General features: G+C 47.1%; 1 protein-coding gene and 1 long non-coding RNA gene across 4 annotated transcripts; one reads left to right on the plus strand and one right to left on the minus strand.

The window, feature by feature from the left end:
* The first annotated feature begins 611 nt into the window (after window positions 1-611).
* Window positions 612-5,607, plus strand: LOC125512366 (uncharacterized). 3 transcript variants are annotated; one of them, XR_015608556.1, is made up of 5 exons: window positions 612-860; window positions 1,646-1,777; window positions 2,079-2,541; window positions 3,867-3,948; window positions 5,069-5,570. It is a non-coding gene; the product is annotated as an uncharacterized LOC125512366 (long non-coding RNA). The 3 variants fall into 3 exon arrangements; XR_015608555.1 differs by having other exon boundaries at window positions 613-860; window positions 3,867-5,607; XR_015608557.1 differs by lacking the exons at window positions 3,867-3,948; window positions 5,069-5,570 and adding an exon at window positions 2,964-3,846 and having other exon boundaries at window positions 613-860.
* Window positions 5,608-10,350: 4,743 nt separating this feature from the next.
* On the minus strand, window positions 10,351-11,932 carry LOC125514175 (uncharacterized). The gene has a single exon (XM_048679449.2). It carries the CDS (start codon window positions 11,406-11,408, stop codon window positions 10,539-10,541), a length of 870 nt encoding a protein of 289 aa, XP_048535406.1. The 5' UTR covers window positions 11,409-11,932; the 3' UTR covers window positions 10,351-10,538.
* Window positions 11,933-13,871: the final 1,939 nt, after the last annotated feature.

Here is a 13,871-nt window from a genome sequence, read left to right on the forward strand (position 1 = left end):
CTCATTTCCTACAAGATTCCTATTCCTATGATAATCCTATCTATTGAACCAAAAGAGGCCTAAATTTTTTATAGGGTCCTGCATAGTTCGGCCGATTCCGTTATATCTACCGGATCCCTCCCTCTTTTTGCCGGTTCCTTATCCCTCCCGACTCTTCTTCTTCTTCTTCTTCTTCTTCTTCTTCTTCTTCAATTGCATGAGCTATGACAGACCTCCCGGATCCTTTCGGGCGCCACCCGATCCCCTCCGCGCTCCACTGCCCAATCCTCCTCCGCCTCCGTGCGCCGCAGCAAGGGACGCCTCCAATCCTGTTCGCGCGCGGCTCCACCGTCCCGGTTCCCCTTTGCGGCCGGCACCACGGAGCATGTGGCGGAGCCACCGCCCAGCGACCCTGGGCAATTGCCCGGGCTCGCTGGTCCATGACAACAGCGATCGACCAAATTAATGAAGGGCTAAATACGTATTGTAGCTTGCTTTATCCGGGCAAAAAAACACTTTTGGGCCTTCGTTTCTCACAGGTGCGCGCTGTTCACGGCCCAACAGCAGCCCGAGCTGCCCAGGCCGAAACAATTGCTGCATCACGAGTTCGATCGATTTCTCTAGAAAAAACGAGTTCGATCGATCGCACGAACTCCCAGACTCCCTGTCTATTTCGTTTCTCCCAGGCGGCAAGTGTAGGGACTGGCGGCTGGCCTAACAGAGGCTAACCCTAGAGGCCTAGACCACATGCCCTAGACGGCGAGGCGCACGGCTGGCGACGAGCGGACGCCATCACACCAGGCGCTCAGCCGGCCAGGCAGTCTACTTGAGTACACGGCCCTCAACACCTCCTTCCTCTCATTCGGCTTGGGCCGCCTCCGGTAAGAAACTAAGAATCCTCCACCGAAATTACGGCTAGCCGGCTAGGGATCTCTCTTCTCTGAATAGTGGGTCTGGGCTAGGGAATGAATTATTCTTTCAGAATTAATTGGAAGGCAACTCACATCACTGACCATGTGTCCCCCCATCTTGAAGAAGGGAAGAGAAAACAGATTACTTTGTGCTGATTACTGGCCGGGGCATGTCCTCAGAAAGTTTTTGATCCTCATATGGTTTTTCTCATTTATAAGTATTTATTTTCAGGTCGATTAATCTATATGAGAACTAGCATATTCATCCTGCAGCACATGCTATTCATGCAATACTTTTTTAGCTTCTCCTTGCTTCATACTCATAGAATGCATTTTTTACTTGATGTGCAGTTTGTGGTCTTTCTGCTGTAAAGAGAAAGAATTATTTCACTAATTTCGTTTGGTTAACCGCAAACTAAATATTGCCGGTGTCAACGACATCTGGTGGGAGAGCTTTTTCAACAATGAAGAATATTAAAAATAAACTACTTAGCAAGATCAATAATGAATGGTTCAATGTCTTGATGATATGTTACACCGAGCGGGAGTCATTCAAGCCAGTTGATGATAAGGTTATTATATGAACATTTACTGCAATGAAGTCTCGGAAAGGGCATTTGTCTCATGATTTTCTTTAGCGTATTGTCGATATATTCCATCTTACCATCTATTTTCTTGCAAGCTTTCTATTTTGAATATATTCACATCTCACAACTAAATTTATTTCAATTACAAATTCATTTTTTATCTTGTAGTGCCTTCTAGGACTTTGCCAACATGACGAGTTTGCCTCTATGCAAAGCTGGTTATATGTCTTGCTTTTGACAATAATGAACAAGTGAGAGATGCTTTCAACCGTGATGGAAGTAATTGCACAATGACATCTGGTATGAATAGCTTTACTTTTGTTGGTGACATGGCGAGTTTGCCTCTATGCAAGGCTTGCTATATTTCCTCTATTGTCAAGTCTCAACTTTATTTAGTCTTTGAAATGGATATTTGATATATTATCCATTACTTCACTTTAAAATTACATTTTGTGCAACTATTATATTTATGCTTTCCCTTCATTATTAATGTGGATTTATGGTTCAGAAGTTTGGTGCTATATTATATGTTGCATATCCGGATACCTGATTTTTTATTTTTAGATTATACACTTTAAGTCCTGAAAACAATTTCTTTCAGAAATGTAGAGAAAGACTGCGTGCAAAAGACCCAAAGTAATAAGACTCTTTCTCGGACCCTGCGCAAGCGGGAGCTACATGCATCGGGCTGCCCTTTTACACTTAGGCTCAACTTGCCCAGACTTCACAAAAGTTCTGGCTCCGCCAGCTGCCCACCATCGTCAGCTCCTCCGTTTGCCCGAACAACAGCAACTACGAGGCCGGCGCCTCCGCCCGCCCCTATAACAGCAGCTGCGCGGCCGACGCCTCCATTTGCCCCCCAACAACAGCAGGTGCGTCGATGGCGTCTCCAAGGAACCCGCCTCCTTATGCAACTCCCTGGGCGCCGAGGTAGAGGCAATCATGTAAGGATCTCCTGCTCCAACCTCCTGCTCAGACATCACGGAGTGGAAGGCTTAACATAATTGATTATCTGATGGGGATGAAGCTAAATCTTCTGCTGGAAATGACTTCCCTGCTCTGAGGTGTGCTTTCTTCCTTTTCGTTTTCATTTTCTGCTTTCAGATGGTACTGTTCAGTTGGCAAAATTTGCTTCTGAATTTGCTAGGTTGGCAATTACTGAAACAGACTGCAATCGACAGATGGAGACTGCAAAATCATGGTTATTTGCTAGTAGAACACATTAGACTTACAAAAATATCACTTAGAATTCAGAAATGAGAAGGGCCATGAGTATGACTGATATGAGAGGTATTGTTTTGTACTTTGAAGAGAAAGAACATATATAAGTTTGAGCAGTGAGTCACTGCCAGGTGGGAGTTTAGTTCCAAGGGTAATTACGGCTCTTCGTCTTGTTTATGTAATTATCATAAATTTCAGAATAGTGTTGCATTTTAATTGGTCCAATGTGCTCCAGCAAATGACCCAAACGTTGTGGTATCTGTAGAAGTGCATGCTCTAGCCAATGCAACCAAAAGACCGATCTGATGGAAGAGACTAGGCAGCACATTATACGTCAACACTCCCCCTCACGTGTGGCTCCCTCAGGCCTAAACATGGACCGAAAGTGGGCTGCAATTTAATTGCACCAGCCGGGTCTTGAACTCGAGACCTCTTGGCTTTGATACCATGTAGAAGTGCATGCTCTAGCCAATGCAACCAAAAGATCGATCTAATGGAAGAGACTAGGCAGCACATTATACGTCAACAGTATCTTTCAATGGATTGTTGATTTTGTGATGTGCTCAGGAAATGCCAACCAAGTGTAGAATCAGTGCCAGTTTTGCTTTTCTTTTATCTGATCACTTTCTAGAACTTCTATACATTTTATTGTTGTGTCTCACCGTTGTAATCTGGTTCCCCTGTAATGCACTGTTTGTGATCTTATATGTAAACTAGAGCACATAATGTTGAATAAATTTAGTTTCTGCAACTCCCATTGCACCAGCCTAGAGATTCTTGCTTGCATATTATGGGGTAAAATAATATCAAATAAAAGAATCACATTGTGCAATGGTTTTCGAATCTTTTCTGTGTAGCAGCCTAATTTTCTTCATGACTTTTTGTCAACTTTTTCATTCCCTGGACATGGCATTAATGTTCATGTAGTCCTTTGAGAAAAATGGTAAAATAAGAATGAAGAGTGTTATTCTGTTTTATCTCCAGATAATCTGTTTAGCCTCTTTAATGTAATCAGCCAGTGGATCTTTTCTTTCGTTGTATCTCCAGCGGGCATCTTTCAACAACACATCTGTGTTAGTTTAGTTTATATTCTTTCTTATTTTTCTATTGCAACCTGATGTTATTTTTCAAGGATGGATTGAACTGAATACTGCTAATATTTTTTCAGTATGTCAGAGTTTCTGAATGCTCGCTGTATCATGGATGTACTAGCAGAGATGCTGAGTGCTTTAGACCTTGGAAACAGAGTGGTACAAAATTCCATCAGCCTGATTTTAATTCAACCTGCACAAAATTATGGACCTCTTATCTCTAAAAAATTGCAACCAACAGTTGAACATGATATCCTGATTTGACATTTTATGATTTATGAAAGATAATTCATGTTCACTTTTGGAAATATGTCCTGAGCAGTTTTAACTTCAGATATAACCTTGTTTTGATCGCATAAACTGATTGTACTTCAAAATATGCTTTTGTACTACCACACAACAAATTTTCCCTCAGCCTGTAGCTCTTTAATATGCATAGAACTATGTTATCGGGTATCTTCTCTAGTTTGTAGTAGTGCAGAGTGTAAACTAATCTTTCTTCTCTTAAAATATGTTCATATTCTATATATATGCACAGGTCTCAATACATTTCGATTTTTGTTATGATCTTATTTAATCCAATGATTGATGTATGTTTTCAAGAGTTTTGCCATGCATCCTCTGTGGTTGTAATCACTTCATTAACACACTGAATTTACTAATGATAAATGCAGCAGAGAAATGAAAATTTGAGCTCAGAATGTTGCGCACATATCATTATCAGGTTTCAGCATCTCTATTGTTGTTTTTAGGCTAATTATCTTTGAACCGCATGTTTCCTTTGAAATATTTACAAGTTCATCACTCTTTATTATCTGTAGAATTAGAGGCGCCTTCTTAGTTTTCTGCTTCTTCCCACAAATTAAGTAATTCCTTTTCATATTTATCGATACAATCGAGTGGTGGCCTGGTATCTTTTTTTTTCATGTAATTTCTGAAGTTGAAGGTGACACTGATGGGTCATGCAAGTTGAAGGTGACATTGACTGAAAGAATCTTCAGTGTGTTGCCCCATTTTTGTTATAATATACGACCTTAGATTTCTTGATTTAGAAAAAAATATATTCATGTTCCTAGTTGCCTTCTCATACGGCGTGTTTGTCATCCTCATTGGCAAACTGATCATAATCTCATTCCGCCGGTGTCAGTTAATATATGTTTGCATTGTCGCTACCTTACTCTTGCCGGAGAGGTGTACCTGTGTCTGAACTTTGCTGTGCTGATGATTTTTTATGACATGGATGTGCTGAATAATATGTGTCATTCCCATGCCTGTTTAGATGATCGCAGATTCCTCTCTTAAATTGGCTCTGACTCGGCAAGAAGATTTTGGTGGCAGCTTACCGATTTTACCGACAAACGGCTTACTTCAGAGCTTTATGCAGAAGGACTCATGTGGCTATCAGAAGAAAATTTGTCCATTTTCGAACTTCATGAGTTATTTCTCTGGCCATATTTTAGTTCCCGGCTGTTCCATCGTTGAACATATGAAGCCTCGGCTGGTCGATTCTTACGAAAGTTTGCGGACTTGTGTTCAGAGTTTTAGATGTTCGTTTTCATAGCCTGCAGCTTCAGACAGGTATTCATTCAACCCCACATGACAGATATACCGAATTGAAACACTCTCATTGTGCTGCTATGGAGGTTGGTCATTTGTTCTTTTTTTTAGGCTCTATTTCCCGCCCAGACTCTGAAATGTCTATGTTCACAGGTATCCTGCTATACCTGGAAACTCTAGGATCAGCGAAAACTATGCTACAATCATCCTTAAACTTCCCACCAAAGTGGCAAAATAGTCGAACTCGTTAGTGTTTTTTCTTTGAGATGGAAATTGGTGCATTTTATTATTCAGAAATTTTGGCACCCTCCTAGAGCACCAAGCCAAGGGTGGCAAACCTGATCGTGCGCAGCCCGGCCCGAAAACCAGGCTGGGTTGGGCTCCATTTCGCAGTCTGAAAGTGTTTTCGAGCCGGGCCCAGACTTTAGTTTTGCGGCACTTCGGACGGGCTTACCTGTGCGCGTTCTGAAAACAACATTTGAGCTGGGCGTTCGGGCTTGTTTTTAGTCCAGGCATGGGGCTTGCGGAAAGGGGCATCTTCCGGCTTCAGTGCAGGCTCAGGCTTGTAGTTCGAGGTTCGGGCTTTTTAAAACCCAACTCAAAATCCGGCCTGACATATGACCAGGTTTACGCGGGGTACATGTAGCCATGTTTTACAAACTTTATTTCTACGACCTTCCTTAGCTAAAATATGTGCTGTGAGGGTAGAACATTGAGCGTGTGGTTACCGAAGTGAAGGTCCCAAGCAGGGTTGTAGCTAGAAGGCCATGTCGAGTTTGAGAGTTGGGTTTTCACACTCATTGCTCAATGTAAACTTCCTATTCAACCTCCTATTCTGAAGGTGGATTCCCTTCATAGAGAGAGTGCTCCCTGAGAGATCCATTATCCGAAGATTTAGGTTAAGGTTGTTCTTATCAGCCTCTTGGCAAAAGAGGTTGAAGTCACCCATAACCAGCCATATATTGTCACTTGTTAACCTATTATTATACCTTTTCTCTAGTCCCATGAAATTCTCAAACTCAAAGATGGACACACATGTTGTGTAAAATTTTGCGGAATGGTGTCAATAAATTTGAGATAACAATAATTATATCAGGAAATTGCTTAATTTGGTGAACTTATTTTATAGTTTGTGCAAAAGGTAGATGCAGGAATGTTAGCAACTTGTTTGATTAAGTAGATCATAATCTAACTTATGAAATGCATCCATACTAAAGTGAGCAATCCCAATCTTTGAACTTGCCGACATGGTTTTGCTATGCCAAGGCTAACACGATATGTTCCAATTTAGGTGTTAGGGTTTGATATTTTGGGATAAATTCATAGTTGAGGATTTATTTTGTAGTTTTAAGGAGAAATCGCTTGGTTCAATAAATATAGTGGGGGCTTAAAGAAGACTCGGTTTCCACTTGATGTTTCATTATTTCCCTGGTTTTCTTTGAGTTGGCACTGATGATTTCAAAGGGTTAGGAAGCATGCAGCGGTTTGAAATGTCACTATCCATTTCTGCAAGTGAGAAGGGTCTCCTTTTTTTCTGAAGAGATGGTCATATTTTTTTTTTCCTTTTTTCTGAGAGGAGATGCTCACATACACTGACCACAATCAAGGATGGGTCGCTTCCACCATAAGAAATCTCACCATCAGTTCGCGTTAGAGCGGTCTTCTTTGCACATTTTGCGAGAGCCATTACAGGTTATCTTAAAACGTGCGGTTATGTGAAAACAAACCGTGGTTTCTTTCTTGATATCTACTCAAAGTCAATTCAACCGTGGGATATGACTACCATAATCATCACAATGTACTATTATAGTGGCCTACTACTGTACACTCCTTGCGTTATGCGTACATGTTTGACGGATGCTCGTTAGGAGCGGCAGGCCGGGGATCAACCTGAAAGCCAAACGAAAAGGCAGACGCTTGTGTGTTGTATCCTCTCATTACAGGATTCAGCTAGTTGACGTACGTAAACCAGGCCCTCATTTTACCCCAAGACCTTTTCGTTTTCAGCTCCGAGGTGGCGGGCGCCGAATCAATTTCTTAAACCGGAGGGGGTACGTGCATGTGCATGGCTGCCCTCAAGGCCTCACCCCACCCCACCCCACTGAACACACACCAGCACCCAATCAACCCCCACAACACGCCAGCCCCTAATCAACCGGTCATCATGCGCACTTGGCACACGAGAGAGCTTGTTGCAACAGCGCACCAACTCCATCGCCACTTCATCCATCCATGCTTTGACGCCAAGATAAAACGATGGAACAAAGACGGAGTAACACCAACTGAGACGGCCGGTAAGACCCAGAGCAGCAGCCAGCAGATGTGCGTGCCCCGCCCGACAGCAAGCGATCCGTCGTCGACCTTCCGTTACCACCGCGCGCCCGAGATAGAAAGGCTGGCTGGAAAGCGAAGGGGATGATTACGCCGCGCACCACTCGCCGCCCGCGACGCAACGACAGCACGGCCCGCCGGTCAACCACGCGCACTAGCGCCCATCGAGCCGGTCCAATAAGCCTCGCCCTCGCCATCATCGCGCGCCCAGCCCACCCATCGGTCGTCGCCGATCTCACATCCGTCGCGGTTGAGGTGCTGGGCAGTGAGCGAGCGAAAACTACCGGTACTAGCTAGGCTAGGCTAGGCGGCTTGCCTCCGAAGCGAGCGAGCGAACATGCGATCGGCGACCTCCTGGGCCAGCGCCCACAGTGCACGCCATGAATGGCTTCCGTTGCCGCGTCGCTCGTCGGTCTGCGCGCGCGGCGTCTCTTCGGGGTCGGGGTCGGGTCAGGTCGGGTCGGGTGCCCACATCATGCGGTACTTTGCAAACTCAAGTGCGACGGACGGACAAGAGCAACGCGGAGATTCTCCTGGTCAGCTCAACAAACGGTCATTGTATGGATCGTTTATTTATCAGTCAGAAATACTAACCCCCACGCATCTCGCCCACGCGCATGCATGGATCAACGTCGGTTTGAGTTTGCATAAATCTTGTCATGTTTTGCTAGATTTTTTATGCCACGTAGGATTGGGCTGGTGTATGGTCATTCATCCGGTCACCCACGCATTCGTTTTCACATGCGGGGTGCTGGTGTGTGGGCGTTTAGCAGTTTGCCCACACGTCAGTTTTCAACGCACGCAGAGAGGCTGATGTGTGGGCATTTATCAGTTCGCTCACATGCCCGTCTCCTCGCCCACACGTCGGTTTTCAACGCACGTAGAGGGGCTGGTGTGTGGGCGTTTATCAGTTCGCCCACATGTCCGTCTCTTCTCCCATCCCCAAAACTATCGATTGACATATGTTTTGCAGGGTGCATCGCAACTACCCTAATATGCTTGTAAGCAGATGACAACTCTTTTTTTATCCCAACATGTTATTTTGCCATGTCAACACACCAGCGGTTGACGTGTTGAGACAAGTTCGTGTAAAGAGAAACGGGCTGCTGGCGCTGGTTTGGGCAAAAAGAATCAGACTCCTCGCCGCCGTGCCTTTTACTACTACTATTTCAATCCGCGAATAATATTTTGGCCGGAATAATCCGTGTCCAATCAGACAAGTCCTTGAGGGAGACAATGTCCGTGCTGACCTTTCTATTTTAATCCGTCCCCACTTGGCGGAGCAGGTTGACTTTTCAACTGCCCAGTGGCAGGCACCACCCCCCTCCCTCCCCTCTGTCCGCGGCACAAATCCCAGCGTCGCTGAGTGATTAGGACACCATCATTAGCACTGATCCAGTCCTAGATTTTGGCGTCTCGTAGTCGTATAGCATACAAAAACGTGGAACAGGCAGCCGACGACGAATCGGAACTCTCCAGGCAGCTACTATTCCACGCTCATGCATGCACGGTGGAGTAGTAGTATTTGTAGTAGGAAGAGTAGCAGCTCGCCATTTTTCAGACAGAGAGAGATAACAAATTATAGTACAAAGCAAGCGGAAAGTCCAACCCGTCGATTAGTTAAATTGCCGGCAGGTCATCTGCAGCACCGAGTGAGCGAGGAGTATCTTATACTCCTATTTGCAGAAGACGTATTGTGTACCATGTTGTGGCACCAGCAGCAGTAGCTGTCGATCTGCCAAGTGTGAACCGCCACGCTGCTTTTAAACAACAATGTTAGCTGCGCCCACTTTCGACACGCTGATGGCTCCTCGAGCAAGTTAACAAAGAGGTGGCATACTGGCATGTATGTAAACACAAAAAGATTCACTACTTGTTAATGCAACAAGTGCGCAAAAACAAAAGTAAGCTCACACATCCTAATCGGCCAGTGATGAGGCGACGCGCCCACATCGAATGCAATACCGTGTCATGATCGTCCCACAGTAAGTCACCAGCAAACCACGACACATCACGCGAGAGAGCATATGGAGGATCTCCCGCAAATTGCCGCCAACTTTCGTGTAACTCAAGCGAAATGCACCGCTCCAAGTAATTTTTTCCTTGGCCCTTTTTGTTGCTCGTCTCGTCTGGTCCGGTCGGTGTGCAAAAGTTATAACTCGGGTCAGAGCAAGCAGAAAGAGGTTGGGGGATCATTGATTGACCAGCAGTCATGGTTCGGTGCACCAGCAAACGAAAAAGGAGTAATGCTGGGGAGCAGCCATCGGCCATATGAATGCGCTGCCTGCCTCCAGCCCATGTGAAAGCTCTGACCAAACGGAATTCAATTCAATTCATGCGTCTCTCACGGAGCAGTATTTCGTTCGGACAGCACAATGCGACCGCGAACCTTCTTTTTAATCGGCACACAGGCGCAGATCTCTCTCGCTCATAACTCGGGCATTCAATTCCGTATATGCATTCCCCGCACCTACTGCCATTACGCGCCACTAAAGTCTATTCTTTGTTTAATCCCCGGACATCAAAGCGGCAACGGATTGAATTCTTGCAAATCAAATCGGATCACGACCAGACGGCTGCGTAGCTGTGTAGACAATGAAGTGATCGGGCAGCTGAGCTCGTTGCAGTCTCGCAAATTGTTCGGCTCGCAAGCAACCAAGCAAGCAAGCAGAGTAAAAATCTAGGAGTAGTTGTAGTATACGTCAACGGAATGTTCTCCGAGTATGAAATCTCGCGGACTCTTCTTCACAAATGGACATGATGTAAAAATCCACAGAAAGCTACTAGTAAGAGTGGTGATTGGGGTTGGGTGATGAAGGAAAACTAGAGAAGAATCAAGGAGAAGAAGGAAAAGGAAGGGATCACCGGAAGCGAGCGCCGTCGGCGAGCTTCCGTGAGCGGCAGCGTCCGACGGAGGCGGCGCTGTGGAGCGGCGACGGCCGCAGCTCGGAGGAGAAGGTGCCCGAGTCCGGCGGCTGCGCGGCGCGGTGGCGGCGTCCGGGGCTGGGCCGCACCAGCGGGCTGAGGCACACGGCGAATCCCGACGGCATGCTGCTGGTCTGGCGGCGCCGGCATGGGGTCCTCCGCATCGGGGAAGGGGACGGCCGCCACGGGGGGTCGGCGGGCGAGCTGCTCTCCTCGCCGCTGCCCTGACTGCACCGCTCCGGCGACAGCCCCCGGTTGCTGACCACGCGGCAGGAGCGCCTGGGCGGCGGCGACGCGGGCAGCACGGCGTCGGCCGGCACCTGCTTCCTGCGACGGCGCGGGATGATCCCGGCCAGCCAGGAACGGCTCTTCTTGCGCTCCTTGGCTTTGTCCTTGTCCTCCGGTCCGTGGCGGCGGTGGTGGTGGCTGCCGAAGAGCGTGGCGAGCACGGAGAATTTCCCGGCGCGCGGCTTGTGGTACCCGATGTCGCCTTCCTCGAGCGGGGCACTGCCGCCGTAGGCGGGGCCGACCTGCGGCGTCCGGAAGAAGAGCAGGCTCGGGTGGTGCCTGAGCGCGCCGCCCGAGGAGTCGGACTTCCTGCGGGACACGTACGGCGACACGGACCTCGGGAACGCCGGGGCCGGCGCCGCCTCCGCGGGCGGAGGGGGAGCGGTGGCGGGAGGAGTGGACGGCGTCGACGACGCGTCGTTCTGCGCGGCGGCGAGCACGAGCAGGCGGTCCCGCAGGCACGTGGCGCAGACGCCGCCGCCGGCCTGGAACGGGTGCCTCTTGCACCTCATGCCCATCTCATCTCATCTCATCCCCGTCGCCGCCAGCGATGACGAGGAAGCCCGCGGCGGCCGCTAAATTCTCGCGGCCGACGCCGACGCGCGCACCCGCCGTCCTCCTTTGCTTTCCCTTTTGGTTTGTTTAAGCTCGGGCGGGCTTCTTGGAAATGGGAAGTAGGTTGGCGGAGGCGGTGCAGGTGTCCGGGCGGGAAGATGGGATCTTTCCTTTCCTCCGTCAGGGGAGGGACGCCGCGGCCGCCGCGGGCTTAAATAAGGTTCGGAGACGAAGAGAAGAGGAGAAGAAGATGGAGTCGTGGACGGAGGGAGGCGATCGACAATGATACCTGCAGGAAGTGGGCAGTGCAATTGACCGCGTCTGGGACGATTCGATTGGTTTGCGTTTCAGTTATAGGTTACACAAGTGGATTTGCCGTTGGACCCGGCTTGGGTTGGGTTGGGTTGCGTTCCCGGTTTCGTCGCACGGTGGCGTCGGCTGAAGAAGGTGCACACCGTGCGCGGTGAGAACAATGAGTGTGCCGAGTAAAGTTGTATTTTGGATTTGGCATGTCTATAGCCCCCCAATAGTTATGATAGGGGGGACAATAAAAACAGCACTGCTATACAGACGACAGTGCGTAGACAATTTATGAACGACAACCCATTAAAACCGTCCATGCAAAGCAAAAGTTGTTTGCAAACCGCTGGATGGACCAATGGCTCCTCGTATCAATTTTTTATTATCCGCTTTTCGCAAAATCGGGGGCCATTTTTTCTTTCAGGGAGAAAAATGTCCATCCGTCTAGTCGTACATTGACGCAAACTGTCACGATCGAAAGTATTATCGACTCTCCTCAAAACTGAGCTCTGTCTCCCTATCTTTTGGGAGGGGAATGCGTCGCGTTTCCTCCCTCTATACGCGCATTGGCGCCAACTGCCACGACCGAAGCATTATCCGCTCTCCTAAAACGGAGCTCTTTCTACCGTATCTCCCGCATGAGAGAGAGGCGTCCTGATTCATCCCTCGATCCGTGCATCGATGCTAACTGTCACGACCGGGAGTATTACCTACTCTCCTCGAAACCGAGTTGTGTTTCCCTATCTTTGCGGAGGGGAATCCGCCATGTTTCCTCCTACGTCCGCGCATCGACACCAACTGCCATGACCGGGACTATTACCAACTCTCCTCGAAACTGAGCTCCGTTTCCCTATCTTTCGGAAGAGGAATGTGTCACGTTTCCTCCCTCCGTGCGCGCATTGACGCCAACTGCCACGACCAGAAGTATTATGCGCTCTTCCTGAAACGAAGCTCTATTTCCTGTGTCTCCCCGGGAGATAGATGTGTCATGATTCCTCCCTCGTCCATGCATCGACGCCAACTGCCTCGACCAGAAGTCTCCCCTACCGCCACCATGTTGTCACTCTGGTTCATTCCATTCCCACGTTTTTTGGATTTGGCCTGATCAAAGTTGTATTTTGGATTTGGCCTATTTTAGACATGGTTGTAGGCAAAATAGAGACATCAAGAGACAAACTGATGCATATTTCCAAATACTTTAATATATTGTCCATGTGTTTCTAATAGCATAAGTTTTGAGTGAACTTATTTCATGTATTTCTACTTTTTAAGGGGGGTTGATGTTTATACGTCGCCAAATGTGGTTTCGTCCCCCTAGTATGGAATAATCTAAACCAAATAGGTGCTTTCATTTCCTTGTCCTAGTGGGAACCATGTTCTTAATTAACTCAATCAAATTTTACCAAAACCTTTGCATTCTCAATAAAATCAAATCTTACCAAAACATCAACTGAATCAAAAGTTCCCTTGCCTTCTCATACCTATACCTAAATAAAATAAAATAAAACCTTACCTAAAACTCAACCAAATTAGAACTTCCCTTGTCTTTCCCTACTTATACTAAAATCAAGTCAAATTTTACAAGAACCTAGAATATCATGGGTATAACATATATGTCTGACACGGTTATGTATGTCCATGTTGCAACGCGTGCGCCATTAGCTAGTGGAATTTAATTCATAAGATTTCTATAGCGCAATAGCAGCCTTCGCACTACTTCATGTATCACTGTGTTGTCACCGTGATTCACGAGCGCCTACGTGGCCGTTGAACGGTGTGAAGCCTGTCATGTCGTAAGAAGTAGCTTTGCCTCGTTATCGTTTCTTCATTCCTCACTTTTGTTAACTTAACCATTCCTCTATTATAGATTTCATCCGCGTTGTCCTGTTACAATTGCCAATCATTTGGTTTCCACCGTAACATCCTCTTGTCGCCATCTATGCAGCATCTCCTTGCCTTTCACCCCTGTCACTACTAGTGCTCATCATCTAACCTTGGGGATGCCCCGGAAGGCATTCCATCTTTCTTCCTTGACAATTATCGATATGTCTCGGTTTTTGTTTTGCTCACATGATATGCGTAAATTCTTGGAGCGTATTTTGTGTTTATTTTTTCCTTTTATTTTT

This window comes from Triticum urartu, chromosome 6A (assembly GCF_056163025.1).
Source record: "Triticum urartu cultivar PI428250 chromosome 6A, HENAU_Tu73, whole genome shotgun sequence".
In the NCBI taxonomy this organism is placed as follows: Eukaryota; Viridiplantae; Streptophyta; class Magnoliopsida; order Poales; family Poaceae; genus Triticum; species Triticum urartu.

Coding starts and splice junctions, on each gene's coding strand:
- LOC125514175 (XM_048679449.2), bottom strand. CDS start 11,408: ATGGGCATGAGGTGCAAGAGGCACCCGTTCCAGGCCGGCGGCGGCGTC.